Source organism: Mustela nigripes, chromosome 3 (genome assembly GCF_022355385.1).
Source record: "Mustela nigripes isolate SB6536 chromosome 3, MUSNIG.SB6536, whole genome shotgun sequence".
Lineage (NCBI taxonomy): Eukaryota > Metazoa > Chordata > Mammalia > Carnivora > Mustelidae > Mustela > Mustela nigripes.
Genome location: NC_081559.1, coordinates 39,222,032 through 39,238,752, shown reverse-complemented (window position 1 = coordinate 39,238,752; position 16,721 = coordinate 39,222,032). Strand labels below are relative to the sequence as shown.

The 16,721-nt window shown below is 42.2% G+C and overlaps 1 protein-coding gene across 2 annotated transcripts in view; it reads right to left on the bottom strand.

Annotated features, from left to right (window-relative positions):
- DIS3L2 (DIS3 like 3'-5' exoribonuclease 2) overlaps nucleotides 1-16,721 on the bottom strand; it is a 365,013-nt gene that overhangs the window by 293,158 nt on the left and 55,134 nt on the right. Inside the window, exons 2-4 of one of the 2 annotated variants that reach the window (XM_059393719.1) lie at nucleotides 11,011-11,159; nucleotides 10,305-10,462; nucleotides 1,723-1,776 (exon numbers count right to left, since the gene is read on the bottom strand). In XM_059393719.1, the coding sequence (XP_059249702.1) occupies nucleotides 1,723-1,776; nucleotides 10,305-10,462; nucleotides 11,011-11,062 (264 nt within the window). In that variant the 5' untranslated portion in view covers nucleotides 11,063-11,159. The remainder of the gene's footprint in view (nucleotides 1-1,722; nucleotides 1,777-10,304; nucleotides 10,463-11,010; nucleotides 11,160-16,721) is intronic. The other variant, XM_059393720.1, reaches the window with a different exon arrangement.

Here is a 16,721-nt window from a genome sequence, read left to right as displayed (position 1 = left end):
GGGAGAAGCAGGTTCCCCACTGAGCAAAGACTCCCACATAGGACTCATTCCAGGACCCTGGGATCATGAACTGAGCTGAAGGCAGCCACCCAACCGGCTGAGCCTAACATCTAAATATTTAATATAAGGTGCCTCCTTTTGTACTCTTGTCCTAGGTCCCACACTTGTCAGGAACCAGCCTACCAGGGATCTAACGTAGGGAAGTTCAATACCATGTACTCAGGGAAGAAAACAAGCAAGCAGTCAAATTTTCAAAATGCTCTATGTAGTTCCCCTTAACATTCCAGTCAATGACAGCAAACTTCAGTGCACACAGGAGATGGGAGGCTTGTAATCTGCTCAGCTCCCAGCAGTCTCTCAGGATGAACTCCTTACTCCACTGACCATGATTTTCATGCTTAGTAACTCATATCCTTCATACTTCAGGACTCTATTATAATTGAGCTCCCTCAACTGGTATGCCAATGAAGAAAGATTTATTCTTTCTAAAGTAGAGAAAATGCTAGTTATGTAGGACTTACTAAGAGATTATCTGTCTCTAACATGGCATTTTCCTGATTTTCATGAGTAATTTTTAATTACTGAACATGATTTTTACCTCACAAGCAAAGTTGGGAATCAAACACCATGTCAACTGTGCTTCCGTGGGAGGACAAACCTGCCCCTGCAGTTAAGTCACTGCCTCAAAGCTGACCCTCAGCTGTCAGAATAAACAGCATGGTCTGTCACAGAAGCAGAACAGGGTTCAGAGAGTACACGGTGACATGTCAGTGATACTTTTTATCTAATCCACTGGATAAGATGGAACCTGAGATACGAATGTGGATCCTTGACTTTTGTAGGGCAAGGGGGAAAAAAGAACTAAACTGAGCTTGAGAACAGGCCTTAAGGTTACTGGGGAAGCACATGACTAAACTTGTATTCTCACTCAACTCGTTATTGAACATCATGAAGTATGTTAACTGAAATACATATACGTATTCCATTTCCTCATCTATAAGCTCAAGTTTACTCCTATGCTCTACTCCACTTCTAAAACATCTATAATTCTACGGCTATCCTATTTACAGCAGCCTGGAAAAGTCATGTCAGGAATTTGAGAACATTGCTATCCTAGCTTTGCAAAATCCAGCCTTATCCAGAGACCTCCTGTGAACTATATGTCAGAGCAAAGAGCTTGGTAAAATGAGTCATGAATGGAAGAAAGGATATAAAGACCCAACGGTGAAGAGCCTTGGACCAAGTCCTATCTCCTGCAGAAAAAGTGAAGTGAGAAACTCTGACCAAAAGAAAAAAGCATTCCACTTCTTTTTTTTTTTTTTGGACCAATCTGCAGATTAGCTCATGCAGTAGATCGAAAGTAGATAGCATATTTGTTTGGGAAAGATTAACTTAAATCAGTGAGAAAACTCATAAATCCCTCTAAGCTATAAACCAAGGGTGTCCAGCTACAAAAACTGGTGGGTGTCTGTGCAGGGTCAGCTGCTCGCCGCAGTCCTAGTAACAAACGCCATCCCCGCCACTCTCACTGTGAGTTTACTACTGGCCGAGGGTTTGTTAACCAAAGGCAAATTGTGCTTATTTAAATTTGAAACAAATCCTTGCCCATCCTGATTTTGTTTTACTACTCTGCTTTTTAGTTAGAATATATGATTTCAGTTTCAGAGCACACTTAAAAAATTAAATGTGACATTAAGTTTATTATGAAGTCATTGGACTTACCGGGGAAGGAATGAAGGCTTCATGAAACTTCTTTGGATTAATTCTCAATACACCCTTTAAAATAAAAAAATGAAATCTGTGAAAATTTAACTAGTTATCCACTTAGAAGATTACCATACATATGTTATTCTTCAATAAAAAGTTTCTGAATTAATTAAACAGCTCAATCTACAAAACAACGTAGGCATAGGAGAACTACTCATTAAATGCATGAAACGTGATTTCTACTGATGTCTGTAACAGGGTTCCATCAAAAACTGAAAGGCCACACTGGCACCTGGCTGTAAACAGGCAGAGAGGTGAGAAGGAGAAGAGCTTGGCCTGGAGTGGGAAAGTGGCAGTTACTGGGATTTTTTTGTGCCCCCATATGCTAGGCTTCACACTGCAACCTTTACTTTAAGAACAAGATTTTATGGGGATTACATCTCACTACATAATGGCCTTTTTTATTCACTGAGACCTTTCCATGCTTGCTTGTTTCCATGACAATTTTCGGAAGGATACAGGTTGATTTCCAACCTGGATACTTAACCTTGAGAGACCAGATGCATACTTTTTACTCTGGCCCTTCTACAGAGCTGAATGAGTCAATAATTCAAAATGGTCCAGAACTAGCTCTTAATGTAAATGGGAATCCTGGCTCCGACAGGCAGGCCACCCAGTCTGCCTTCACCTTCATGTTATTCCAGCACCAAATCAGGGTCTGCTTCTATTTACGCACAGGGGTGCAGACGGGGGCCGTCTTCAATAGCAGGTCAGTATTTTAGGCTCTTACAGGAAGCTGTAAGCCTCCCAAGGTTCCAGCTGCATTTGAAGGCCACTGGAACACATGGAGAGAGGCAGTTGTTTTCCTAAAAGCCAGCCTCAAAGGGTGTCTTGAGAAAGTGTTTCAAATAACATTTCCCCCCTAAAATGCTGGAAGACTCAAAGAGACATTAATTAGCAAAACAGGTGAGGGAATAAAATAAAGGAGAAAATATTCTCCCCTTCACTGGTGCACCATATGTGTTTACATTATGAATTTCCACACAACAGTTTATGCTATTGTAAACATCCCATGTAGACTTAATTCAAGATTTATTGAATACTCAAGACACTGAGACAATGTGGAGAGAGAGTGGTGATCAAGCTCAGTCCTTGTTTATAAGGTAAAATATGAAGGCTGCCATAAATGAGGATACAGCTGACTTGCAGCTGGGGCCACCAGGAAAGGCTCCACGGACAGTGTCTGACTTGGTCCTTGATGGAGGAGAAAAACTTGCCAATAAATCAGAAGGGAAAAAGAGGCAAAGACCATGTAAGCAAGAGTGCTTAAGGGGGCAAACACTCGTCTCCCATCATGCTTAGGGTAAGAGAAAGAGGGGGTGAGAAACAAGGCAGGCAAAGCTCTCTGAGGCCACCCTTTTTATGAATGTCACAGCAATTTCACAGCTAAAACAGCTGGTTTTGCTGTTGTTGTTGTTGTTGTTGTTGGAAGGCAAAATGCTTATTACATTTATCCAAATCTCCTGAAGATTCGCATGGCAGGCACTATGCCTCCTGATGGGGAAACAATGGAGAGGAGTAACAGCCTGCCCTCACAGAGCATGTGTCCGGTGAGCGGAAGACACTCCAAATAAATCAAGTCCATTCGCTCAAGTTAAATTTTTTTAAAAATTCATTTTCTGATTCTAGGCACTGCTTTCTGACCTAAGGTTTGTTTTGTTTTTTCCCCCTCAACTGCTATTTTTCTATCATCCTTTCCAGCTCAGGGAATGGTTACCACCTAAGGAAGTAAAGAGAGGCAAGAATGCCTTCTGCTGTCAGAGGCCTTTTAAGCACAAAGCACGTGGAGAAGCTAACGCTGGGCTCAAAGGAGAGAGGTTGCTCAGGGCTCTTCTAGGCTCTATTTAAAAGAACGGATATTAAAAGGACCTTCAAGATTCTGTTCTTGACTGTCTATCCCAAAGATCCTGATATATAAAAGCATACAAGGGAAGACAGAAGCCTTGTTCAAGAAAAACATTTGCAGGTTGAGTGGAGCATACTCTAAAGAAACCGACCTCAGGAACAGATTCCCTTGGGAGTGTAAATCATACTGAGGAAAAAGAAACTTCTACCAGAATTTCACAGCAGACCAGAGTCCACCCCACAGCCTAATGAAGGTAGCGGTCAGTAAACCATGTCAAGAAACGGTCTTTTAACTAAAAGAGACTTCCAGCAAGGTTCTGTCTTACTCACCTTCCAAAGAGCAGGACTTCCATTTCTACATTTTTATGACTATCACCTAATCTACTCCAATCCCTCTTCACTCATCTTCCTCCTCAACCCCTTCCCGCCTTGGGACTTGATCAGTGGGGCTCCTATGTGTTCCACCTCCTCTCTGAATGCTCCTCTGCTCCTTGACTTAAGGGAAACCTGGCTGTCCCATTGATGTGATCACTACCCTTGAAGTGCTCTCAAAGGGAGTCTATCTCTCCTGTGCCATGTGTCTCAGGGACCAGAAGAAGGTTCTCCCCTGCTTCCCCACTCTTGCTTTAAAATTATTTTTTTCTCTCCATTCTTGATCAAAATCCAGATCCTCTGAAGATCGTATCATTAGCTCCTGCCTTGTTCTCAGTGGTATCAACTCCAAACCTTTTGATAGTATCCGTGATACTATCAAAAGTGGAAGCAGTAATGCTTCCACTTGTAGCTCACTGTCTTCCTCTGTACCACCATTCTTATAAACACTTACAGAACTTCATATCCATGTGGTTGATGAGACAACCCTAGCCAGTCACTCTAGCCACCTTTTTTTCTCCACCCAGCCTGACCACTCTCCCCCATGTTCACTGCTGTCTCTTGGCACCACTGCTAATGATACCAACTCCAGACATGAAAACTCAAATATCACACTTTCTAATCACAATCTTCTAACCTTCTATTTCACTTAAGGTAAAAACCCCACTTCAATAATTCTTTGTCTTCACTAAGACTTCCAACGCAAGGAGCTGACCGCATTTTGTCCCCACACTATGTTCAGTGTGGCCACCTAGCTGCCATAACCTAGTTGCCATAACCATGGCCACCTAGTTGCCATGACCTGCTATTACCTCCTGCCCTTGCAAACTCTGAGTCCTGGGTCCACTCTCCCTCTTCTATTCAACTAGCAGGCCCTCTCAGTTAACCCCAACTATCTGCCTTCTCCATGCCTATACCCAAGGAACTGAACGTTACTGTAGGAAAATACCACACAAACAGGCTAATTAGCCTAACTTGGCAATCACAAACATGTTTTATTTGGCTTACAGGATGTTTGAGAATACTTAAAGCAAAGGAATTTCACACATAAGTATGTATTTCCATATTTTCTTGAAAAACCAGCTAACCCTTCATGGCAGCAACCACCTGAGTTGAACAGCAAATACTTCTCTTTTTTTTTTTTTTTTTAAAGATTTTATTGATTTATTTGACAGACAGAGATTACAAGTAGGCAGACAGGCAGTCAGAGAGAGGAGGAAGCAGGCTCCCTGCTGAGCAGAGAGCCCGATGTGGGGCTCGATCCCAGGACCCTGGGATCATGACCTGAGCTGAAGGCAGAGGCTTTAACCCACTGAGCCACCCAGGCGCCCCGAGCAAACACTTCTCTTATATCAATAAAAAAAAAAAATCTCAAACTTATATAAATATACTACACGTTATAGGCTGTTTTAAGAGTTTTATATCCATCAGCTAATTTAACCCTCAAATCAATCCTACTCCCTTTCACCAATGAGAACACCGAGGTACTGAGAGGTGCCCACCCATGCATCCTTCAAGCCCAGCCTTCCAGAGTCCTCGCTCATAAATGCCTCAGACTGCCTCTGCTTGACACGGTCATCACCAGGGCCTCTCTACTCATTTATGCCATCTGCTCCCTTCCCCCAATACCCCAGCACCACCTTCCAGCCCTCTGTCTTCCCTGCCTCAGTTAATGGCAACATCATCCATCTAGTGGCTCAACTCAAAATTTAGGAGTCCTGCTTTATTCCTCCCTTTGCCTCGCCTTCACATTTAAGCCATCAGCCTCCTGCCAGTTCCAGCTCCACCATCGTCCACTCCCTGCCATCTCCACTGCCACCACCCTTCTTTCCTTGCCCTGTTTACTCCAATGGCCTTCCACATGGTCACCCAGCTTCCACTCGAGTCTATTCACCTCACACCGGTCAGAGAGGTATTTTTAAAGTATAAAATACATCATGCCCTCTTCCTACTGAAACCCTTCAGTTTCAGTAACTGAACTACTCTCCTAGCTGTGGCAGTTGCCTGACTTTCCAGCTTATTCCCGTATCTTAATTCCCTTTGCTCACTGTGTCTAACAGCTCCCTGCATGTTCCTCAAAAACACCAGGCCTTTTTTCTGCCTGCCATTCTTCCTCAAGCTGGTCTCTCGGCCTGTGATGATGTTCTTTGCCTAATTCTCCTGAGAGCTGGCTCATGTCCACCCGTCAGCTCTCAGCTCAGAAATCACCTGCTCAGAGAGCCTAACCACCCCATGTAAAGTGGCTCTAACTCTTCTTTCTCATCTTTCTTACTTCCCAAGCAGTGGGAAGCACATGCTGTAATTCCCTCTTTATGTCTTAGGTTGTGTTTGCCCGGCTCCCCCAGTGAATTACCTATCACACTCACTGGTATGTGCCAGCACTTAGTAGTCAAGAAACATGAGCTACTTAATGAATGCTACAGAGTTGAAGCCCTCCCACCAGCCCTGCCTCTCATTTTATGAAGATTATTTGTGCCTTCTGAATGGTGGGGCAGTCCACTATAATGTCACTTCTATTTTTCCCTTTGATTCATACCCAAATGTTCTCCAGCTGATTTCACTTTAAACAAATGGTGAAGGTCCTAGAAACTAACCCATCTTGTCCTATCTTCCTGGACTAGGAATTCTTATAAGGTCCAATAACAACTTTATACCAATATTCTATTTTAGGGGAAACTGTGACATCATGCCTCAGGCTGCTCTAGGGGATCAACCCAAACCACCTTCAGCCAAAGTATCATCTGAGATCAGGAAACCAACCAATCCTACCATCATACCCATGTTACTCTGGTCATCACCCTGAACCTGAGTCCCCTCCAGGCCTATCCCGTACTTTCATTTCTTCCAACAAATCCTATAACAATCTCCTATACTGCACCTATGGAGAAAGGACATATGTACAATGTGACAACTTGTTTACAAAGAAAATTTTTTTCAAAATTATGTATATATGATCATGTGTTCCTGCTGGCCAGTTCAAACACAGGAAAGGGATTCCTTTGGTCACTATGGATTCGTCATTCCTACAGAGGGCAAAACACCAATGAAATGTCAAATTATTGTTCGAAGTACTGAAAGCAAAAGTATTATTCTACTCCCATTTTTAAAATAACTCCTTAGTATCTCTCAATAAAAGTTTCTTCTCTGGATGGAGAGAAAAAAAGGGATGTCACAATATACTTAAATTTGAATATAAAATTTAACAAATACTTACAAGTGTATCTAATAAGTTTACTTTTCTCCAACAGCATCTAAATAGCTTTTCTTATCTAGCTTTTTATCTTACCCATCAAGGCCTGCACACATAAAGTTCATATCAGAAAGCAGATGGACTCTGTTTCCCTGCTTATGAAAATCTTATTTACAGTGTTGTATATTTCACACAGTGACCTCATATCTGGAACCCATTCCTCTCCCCATCTGCAAAGAACAACTGTTCTCATCTGTGGGGGAAGGCTCTGGCTGCAGAGTCTCATGATGTCACAAGCCAGGAGGAATCACTTACAAACTCCTGGGAAAGAGTTGTTACATTGATCAGCTTTCTGTTTTGTTTTAATTTCAGCAAAGAGTTGCTTCAAAAGCAAAAGTTAATAGGAAGGAGCAAAAACTGTATCATTCCAGAATATTTTCCTCATCATATCTCTATAAATTCTATAACCAAAATTAGAAGCAATTTTTCTTCCAAGTAATAAGAGTTTCCTTCACCCATCTTCAAAAGACAGTACCTTGATCCTTTATTCACTCAGTAAATAAATATTTATTCAATATAAACTTATTATGCATCAATCAAATGTCACACACTGGGCTAATTTGTGGGAATAAGACACAGCCTTCCCCACAAGAAAGTGAATGGTCTATTTGAGGAAACATAAATACCAAGAAATGGTAATAAGTTTAGCATAAAGGGTAAACAACAAAGTCAGCTTCAAGAAAGCAGTCATGGCCAATTCTGCTTGGAGAATTAAAATAAGGCTTCTCAAAGGGGGTAACATTTAGGTAGGGACTTAAAGTTCAAGCACAATTACATCAAGATAATGGGAGAAAGCATTCCAAGCACTAGGAACAGTACGTACAGATTCATGGAAAAAGCAAATAGCAGAGTTTTTTTTACAGGACAGGTCTTAAAGATCAGGGCAGGGTGAACAGAGCAGCATGTACCTGAAGGAGAGTGGCAGGAGATGAAAGTGGGAAAGGCACAAAAGGGTCCTCATACATGAAACAAAATGAGGGCCAAGAAACTTGTAGATAAAATGGAGCTCAGTATGTGGACTGAAGGATAAAGAGCAAATGAATGGATTAATGAAGGGACAAATGTCCAAATGCAGATTCAACTCTCCTAAGAGAGGCCTCGTCAAAGAAATCCAAGGAAAGTTAAAGAAAAGGGGGAGGGGGGGGTGGCTCACAGTACCTCCTAAAATCAGAAAGATCAACTTGTTTGTTAAAAAGTTTTCCATTCAAGGGCACCTGGGTGGCTCAGTGGGTTAAGCCACTGCCTTTGGCTCAGGTCATGAACTCAGGGTCCTGGGATTGAGTCCCACATCGGGCTCTCTGCTCGGCAGGGAGCCTGCTTCCCTCTCTCTCTCTTTCTCTCTCTCTCTTTCTGCCTGCCTCTCTGCCTACTTATGATCTCTGTCAAATGAATAAATAAAAATCTTTAAAAGAAAAAAAGTTTTCCATTCAAGTCAATAAAAACACTAACACAAAAAGATATGAGCACCCCATGTTCACTGAGGCACTATTTATAATAGACAAGTTATGAAAACAATCTAAGTGTCCATTGATAGAGGAATGGATAAAGAAATCATGGTGCATACATACACATACAATGGAATATTACTCAGAAATAAAAAAGGGATGATATCTTGCCATTTGTGACCACACTGATGGACCTCAAGTGAAATAGGCCAAACAAAGAAAGCCAAGTACTGTTGGGTCTCTTATATGTGGAATCTTAGGGGAAAAAAAAAACCTCAGAGATACAGACAGATAGTTGCCAGTGGAGGCGAGGCAAGGATACAGGAAAAGGGCAGAGAGTGGGTGGAGGGAGTCAAAAGGTTCCAATCAAAGAGTCTACATTAATCATATGTGCACTTGACTACAGGTAAACACAAAAAGGTAATTAAAAAGGAAAAGAAGATGACAGCAGCTGTTCACTGGCTGGATCTTTGGCCAAAATCACAAATATAGAAGCTGGGCTCTCAAAATGAGAGGAATGAGAGAATGCATTCAGAATGGAACACAACCAACATTTTCAAGCGAGCCACGTAACACATGGCCATGCCTCTATTTACCAATCCCATAATTCTAAAATACACTTAATTCAAAGAATATGTGCCCTGCCTCACTCTCTATCTCATTACGTACTTCCTACCTCATACTTCATGCCCAAGGAGACCTACGCTGCCTTCTTCCACACTGTTTCACCAATCATGTTTTCATCGGTGCCCACCTTCCCCACACCTCCTTCTCACACATAGCACTCATGTAATAGGCCCCAACTAGTCATCCTCCCATACCCACCAAAAAGTCACCTCCTCCAGGCTCCCAGTTCCTCCCAACACCCTCCCACATACCCCAGTAACACTTTCATTTGAGCACTTACCATCTATCCCTAAATCACTCATTCCCAAGACTGCCTGCCTTCCCTGGGCTGGGAGCTGGGAGAACAGAAAGCCAGTCTCATCCACCTTCGCCTTGGGAGCACCCAGGCGGCATACTCCTAACTGTGTACTGTTCCCAGCTCACTCCTCACAGCGGATGCTCAACAAACTTCTGCTGAGCCGAACCACTGACCTAGCTTGTAAAAGTATTCTTTAAACTATAAAGCGCTCAACAAATATTGTCTGGTGCTGTTTACTGGTTCCTTCTCAACCCTCGTCTCCATCACTTAGTGTCCATGTGCTCCCGGCAAACTCAACTATCAGCGCTCCTTACAGCAAAACCCTATTTTCCACTTTGGTCTTAGTAGCACACACTGGTCTGTCTGCTCAGAAAGCTCTTTCTCTTATCGTCACTTGTTCCAACTGTACCAACTGGTCCAATACATCCCTTCAATTAAGCACTCCTAGACCAAATAAACAATTCATAGACAACCCTAACTTTAAGTAATGGCTCCTTCCTCTCAAATCTCAGAGCACTTGCTCTGTCTTGTGGTGCTTAGCACCCCAAACTGCACTGTGAGTGTAAGAAGTGGGAAGCCCTGGGCCTGCTCTCGAGCCATGTCCCTCAAGCACACAATGCAGAATAAACAGTTTAATGAGCCAGGGGTTACTTCTGATTCCACACAGCCAAGGAATAGCTGCCCAATACGTTTTAAGCACCTGGATAAGTGTTCCTCTCTTCAAGCCTTCTGAGACATCCTCCTTGGACATGTAGGTTTCAAATACGCTCTTTTTCTTCCCTCGTATGGACTTGTTCTTTGACTTTTTGTCACCTGGCGAAGCACCAACACCATGTGGGCCAACCACAGAGGACACACCTAGAAACATGAGGCAGCAATCAACTCTTTCCTCAACCAAGCATCTCTGTATTTTTAAACTGGAGATATTTTACCTTTTTTTTTTTTTTAATGTAGAAAGACTAATAAAAGAATGAAATGAACAGATAATAATTTCAAATAGTCACAAAAAGGAAAGAATAGGTAACAAGTATAAAATAAGGAAACGTGCATAAAATGTACATAAATGAGACTTAAGTTTTAAATCAGCACCACAACATGCAGAGAACATAATCTGAATAATGGGTTCAATATGCTTTGCTGTTTATAGACACAAACTTTTTAAAATAGGAATTATTGAAAGAGTGTCTCTTTTCTAGAGGAAACTAAACAGCTGTACTCAATATAATAAATTAAGAAAACAAGAAACCACACTTAATTCTAGAATAAATAACATGGAAGAATATTTAATAGGTCACCAAAAGAATTACGGTGGCCCTCAGCCCTAGACCCGCCCTGTGCCTCCATTTCACTGTTATTTTATTTCAGGTCTCCAGTTGCTAGATGAGACTCCATTTTCCTTTTGCTACCTCTGGGGGTCCCCAAGGGCCGGAGGTTCAGCCTGAAGTCAGGATGGCTCATTACTGGTTCCAAGGTCACCTCTTCTCTCCAGATCCAGGGGGTCCTCCACTGCTCAGCTCAGAGTTCTTCCTGCCTTGAGTATTTCAGTTGTCACAAGCTGAAACCAAAGAGAGACAGGTGACTGATGAGCACTTAACCTATGGTGTCCTCTGTGCTCTCAGAAATGTAGTACATGCATGATAAAAACATTGGCGGGGGGGCGGGGGGCTAACTGGCTCAGTTGGTTAAGCGGCTGCCTTCAGCTTGGGTCATGATCCCAGGGTCCTGCGATTGAGCCCTACATTAGGCTCCCTGCTCAGTGGCGAGTCTGATTCTCCCTCTCCCTCTGCCTGCTGCTCTGCCTACTTGTACTCTCTATCTCTGTCACAGATAAATAAAATCTTAAAAAAAAAAAAAATTGTGGGAGGGAGGACCTCCTGTGTCCTTGTGTCACTCTCTCCTAGGCAGTTAGACAAGCACACCATCTGTCCTGAGTTTCTTTGTAATGTATCGCTAGCCTGCTTGTCTGGGCCACTTCAACTAAAAACCTCCACAAACAGGGCATGAAAGAGCTCTGCAGTTCCATTCAGCTTCTGAAATGGGTAAGAGTGGGAGGAAATAGAATTTTGAAAAAAGGTATAAAGATCTGGGATCTCAAGGCTATAATGAAATAGGTACTAAACTAGGACTTAAAAGATACAGCACTTACTAAGTTTCGCATTGGGCAAAAGACATTTGTTGATAAACTAAGTAAATTAATTCCTTTGTAATTCATCAACAAAATCTAATTCGCAGCCACAACTGGATATCCAAAACTATGGAGGGAACCCAGGTGATTCACTAGCTTTCAAAAAATGGCAACACTGCAGTTAGGCATATATATCCCTACTCCTACCTGACATCACTTCAAGCCAATCATCTGTCCGCAAGCTCAAGGCAGCTGCTTCTAAGGAATCTAAGGCAGCTGCCTGGATCAGTAGACTGGAGTCCAGGGCCGTGGAGCTGGCCGCTGGCCTTCCACCTGGATACTGAACACATCATCACAATTTCTACTTTCTACTCTCAGCTGGCCACCAGCCCAGGGATTCCAGCCTATACTTGCAAATTTCCAAAATCCTAGTGGGCAGGCTTCTTTCCCATAAAATGTATCAAGATGTCATTCTCAACACTAGCTTCCATTTCCTGTAAATTTCCCACATACACATACATCTTTCACTGAAATGATATAATTTTTCTCTAAAGTGAAATTAATACTTACTCAGGAAAAGAGAAACTACAACGACAAAGGGTAATCGGCCACATAGCAATACATGAAGAGATTCAGAGGTAAAGTGGAAAAAAAAAAAAAAAAGGCAAAAAGGGAGAGAAACAGATGGTCTTAGATAAATAACAAAATAATGGGAAGGGTGCACACAGGAGGCCAGACTATCTGATGGTTTAATTCAGAAGGCATTCATCCACTTATTAACTCAACAAATACTTGGACAGTGTACTATACTAGGCACAGTTAAAAATATAAAAGCTAATTAGATTTCTAAAAATCATACCAATATAAAAATACAAGTTGGGAAGTGATAAGCAGTCTATTTTTTAAGTATGAGTAAATGTACCTATGATGGAAGAAAGAAAGTACCTGTGGATCAGAAAATCTGAGAGAACTTCAGGAAAGCTGTGAAGGAAGAACTGAGAATGTGAGAAAAGCATGCTGCTGACAAAAGGAAACAAAAGTAGAGACACAAACAGAAAAACACAGGCAGGTTCTTACAACATTAATTCCATTTGGAGAGAGTCCAGCCTGTATGGAGGAGGTAGTGGCAAGGCAAATAAAACAAGTTGGAAGGGGATGCCTGGGTTAAGCAGCTGCCTTCGGCTCAGGTCATGATCCCAGCGTCCTGGGATCGAGTCCCACATCGGGCTCCTTGCTCAGCAGGGAGCCTGCTTCTCCCTCTGCCTCTGCCTGCATTCTGTCTGCCTGTGCTCGCTCTCTCCCCCTCTCTCTCTCTGATAAATAAATAAAATCTTAAAAACAAGTTGGAAGGTCTAGAAAACCAGCCCGCTTTTCAAAGGCAGTAAGGAATTTCTGAAGCATGAATGAGCAGAAGAGAAGAACGACAGATCAGAACTGTGTTTCAGGAAAAATGAACCTGGCACAGGAGTCAGTCATCTGGAATTGAGAAAGACAGTGGCAGCTGCACCTTAGGAAAGAAACAGAACAGACAAGAGAAAAAGAAAGGAAGGCCTGAACTAGAGTTGAGCAAGCACACACTGAAAAGAAGAAACCCATGACATGGTATTATTTATTACACTGGACAAATTGGCACCACATGGCAGGCAGGCAGATCTGGAATCTTTAGAGCAAGAAGGTAGGAAATGTTCGAGATTTCAAACAAGGAGACTGGAAGATTATAACATCACTGAGTTAAAGATAATGAATTCCACTTAGGGTGTTCCCTATCTCTATGTGAACATATACCTCTATGCATACCTGTACACATGGAAATGTGCCTCTATGAATACCTCTACCTCACGTCTTTGGAAACTGGAGCACAAGTTAGATATATTAGCCATCCATTTGCATAAAAATGGTAACCGAGAGTTTTCTAGAATGGATGAGACTGCCAAGAAAGGATGAGCTGATACAGAAGGAGCCCACAACAAAATCCAGGTTAGGACAACTTTTAGGAAACGCAAAGAAGAAGTAGAAAATATAACAAAGGAGCTAACAAAGATGTAGGAAAAGAACCAACAGAGTCAAATGTTAAAAAAACAAGATAGAAAATAACTTCCAGGCGCGCCTGGGTGGCTCAGTGGGTTAAGCCACTGCCTTCGGCTCAGGTCATGATCTCGGGGTCCTAGGATCAAGTCCCGCATGGGGCTCTCTGCTCAGCAGGGGGCCTGCTTCCCTTCATCTCTCTCTGCCTGCCTCTCTGCCTGCTTGTGATCTCTCTCTCTGTCAAATAAATAAATAAAATCTTTAAAAAAAAAAAAAAAGAAAAGAACTTCCAAAGGAGAACGAGTTAATGATCATGATTGACAACCACTACTGAGTAAGAATAGAATTCATGGCAACCAACATTAAGGGGAAGGGTTGGGGACAAGCTGCAAGTGGGAAAAAGACAATACAAAACCAAAGGCCAGAAATGGAAATGGATGCTTTGTATCAAGTCCTGATGCAGGCAAGAGCTCAAAACTATTAGTTAAGTGAAATGAAGACAAATCTCAACTCAAATGTCCCAAGATCAGCTGCATCTCTAACTTTCCTTCACAGCAAATACCACCCCACCCCCCAAGATGGCGTGATTTATACCTACCTTGTCTCTCTAACTCAGGATTACAAGGGATTTTTGGTTGGGCTCATTTTTATAACCACAGTGACTCCTATAGTTCCTGGGGTGGAATACGTATTCATTATTCACTTCTTAAATGAGTAGATGAGTTTATTTTCATGAATAAGCAGTTTTTCATTTCAAGTTTTTTTTCAGTTCTTTTCAGTTTTTGTTTTCAAAAATGAGCAGAGCAGGATCATTCAGAGACACTACATTAAAAACAAGTCAGCAGGATATGAGGAGTCAAGATGGCAGAGAAGTAGCAGGCTGAGACTACTTCAGGTAGCAGATCATCAGCTAGATAGCTTATCTAAAGATTGCAAACACCTACAAATGCAACGGGAGATCAAAGAGAAGAAGAATAACAATTCTAGAAACAGAAAATCAACCACTTTCTGAAAGGCAGGACTGGCGGAGAAGTGAATCCAAAGCTAAGAGAAGATAGACGGGGGGGGGGGGGGGGGTGGCCAGCTCCCGGCAAGCGGCGGAGCAACGGAACACAGAATCAGGACTTTTAAAAGTCTGTTGTGCTGAGCGACATCGCTCCAGAGGCTAAACCAGGGTGAAGCCCATGCGGGGTCAGCGTGGCCTCAGGTCCCGCAGGGTCACAGAAGGATCGGGGGTGTCTGAGTGTCACAGAGCTTGCAGGTATTAGAACGGGGAAGCCGGCTACAGAGACAGAGCCGAGGACAGGGTTACCTTGAGCGGTCACAGGCTCGGTGAGCTTGGAACATGGCCGGAGGCCAGGGAGACAGGAGTAAATGGGTGCTGTTCTCTGAGGGTGCACTGAGGAATGGGGGCCCGAGCTCTCGGCTCCTCCGGACTGGAGACTGGGAGACTGCCATTTTCATTCCCGATCTTCGGAACTCTACGGGAAGAGCTCAGAGAACAAAAGCTCCCAAAAGCAAAACCAAGCAGACTACTCAGCCCGGCCCCTGGTAAGGACGGTGCAATTCCGCCTGGTTTCAATACCAAAGAGAGGAGCGGAATTCCAGAGGAGGAGAAAGCAAAGCCCGAAACTCATGGCTTTCTCCCCATGATTCTTTAGTCTTGCAATTAATTATTTTTTCAATTTTTTTTCTCTCTTCTTCTGCTAAATTTTTTAAACTTTTACCCTTTTCTTTTTTTTAAACATTTTTAACTAGGTTATCTAATATATACATATTTTTTCTTTTTTATATTTTTCTTTATTTGTTTTCTTTTTTTAATTGTGGGTTTTTTTTTTCCTTTCTGAACCTCTTTTTATCCCCTTTCTCCCCCCTCACAATTTGGGATCTCTTCTGATTTGGTTAAAGCATATTTTCCTGGGGTCTTTGCCACCCTTTTAGTATTTTGCTTGCTCCTTCATATACTCTTATCTGGACAAAATGACAATTTTTGTGGAAAAATTCACCACAAAAAAAAAGAGGCAGTACCAAAGGCTAGGGACTTAATCAATGCAGATATTGGTAATATGTCAGATCTAGAGTTCAGAATGACAATTCTCAAGGTTCTAGCCGGGCTCAAAAAAGGCATGGAAGATATTAGAGAAACCCTCTCGGGAGATATAAAAGCCCTTTTGGGAGAAATAAAAGAATTAAAATCTAACCAAGTTGAAATTTAAAAAGCTATTAATGAGGTGCAATAAAAAATGCAGGCTCTTGCCTACTTGTGATCTCTCTGTCAAATAAAAAAATAAATAAACCTTAAAAAAAATGCAGGCTCTGCTAAGATAAATGAGGCAGAAGAAAGAATTAGCGATATAGAAGACCAAATGACAGAGAATAAAGAAGCTGAGCAAAAGAGGGACAAACAGCTACTGGACCACAAGGGGAGAATTTGAGAGATAAGTGACACCCTAAGACAAAACAACATTAGAATAACTGGGATTCCAGAAGTAGAAGAAAGAGAGAGGGGAGCAGAAAGTATATGGGAGAGAATTTCCCCAATATGGCAAAGGGAACAAGCATCAAAATCCAGGAGGTGCAGAGAAACCCCCTCAAAATCAATAAGAATAGGTCCACACCCCGTCACCTAATAGTAAAATTTACAAGTCTTAGTGACAAAGAGAAAATCCTGAAAGCAGTCCAGGAAAAGAAGTCTGTAACATACAATGGTAAAAATATTAGATTGGCAGCAGACTTATCCACAGAGACCTGGCAGGCCAGAAAGAGCTGGCATGATATATTCAGAGCACTAAACGAGAAAAACATGCAGCCAAGAATACTATATCCAGCTAGGCTATCATTGAAAATAGAAGGAGAGATTAAAAGCTTCCAGGACAAACAAAAACTGAAAGAATTTGCAAACACCAAACCAGCTCTACAGGAAATATTGAAAGGGGTCCTCTAAGCAAAGAGAGAGCCTAAAAGTAG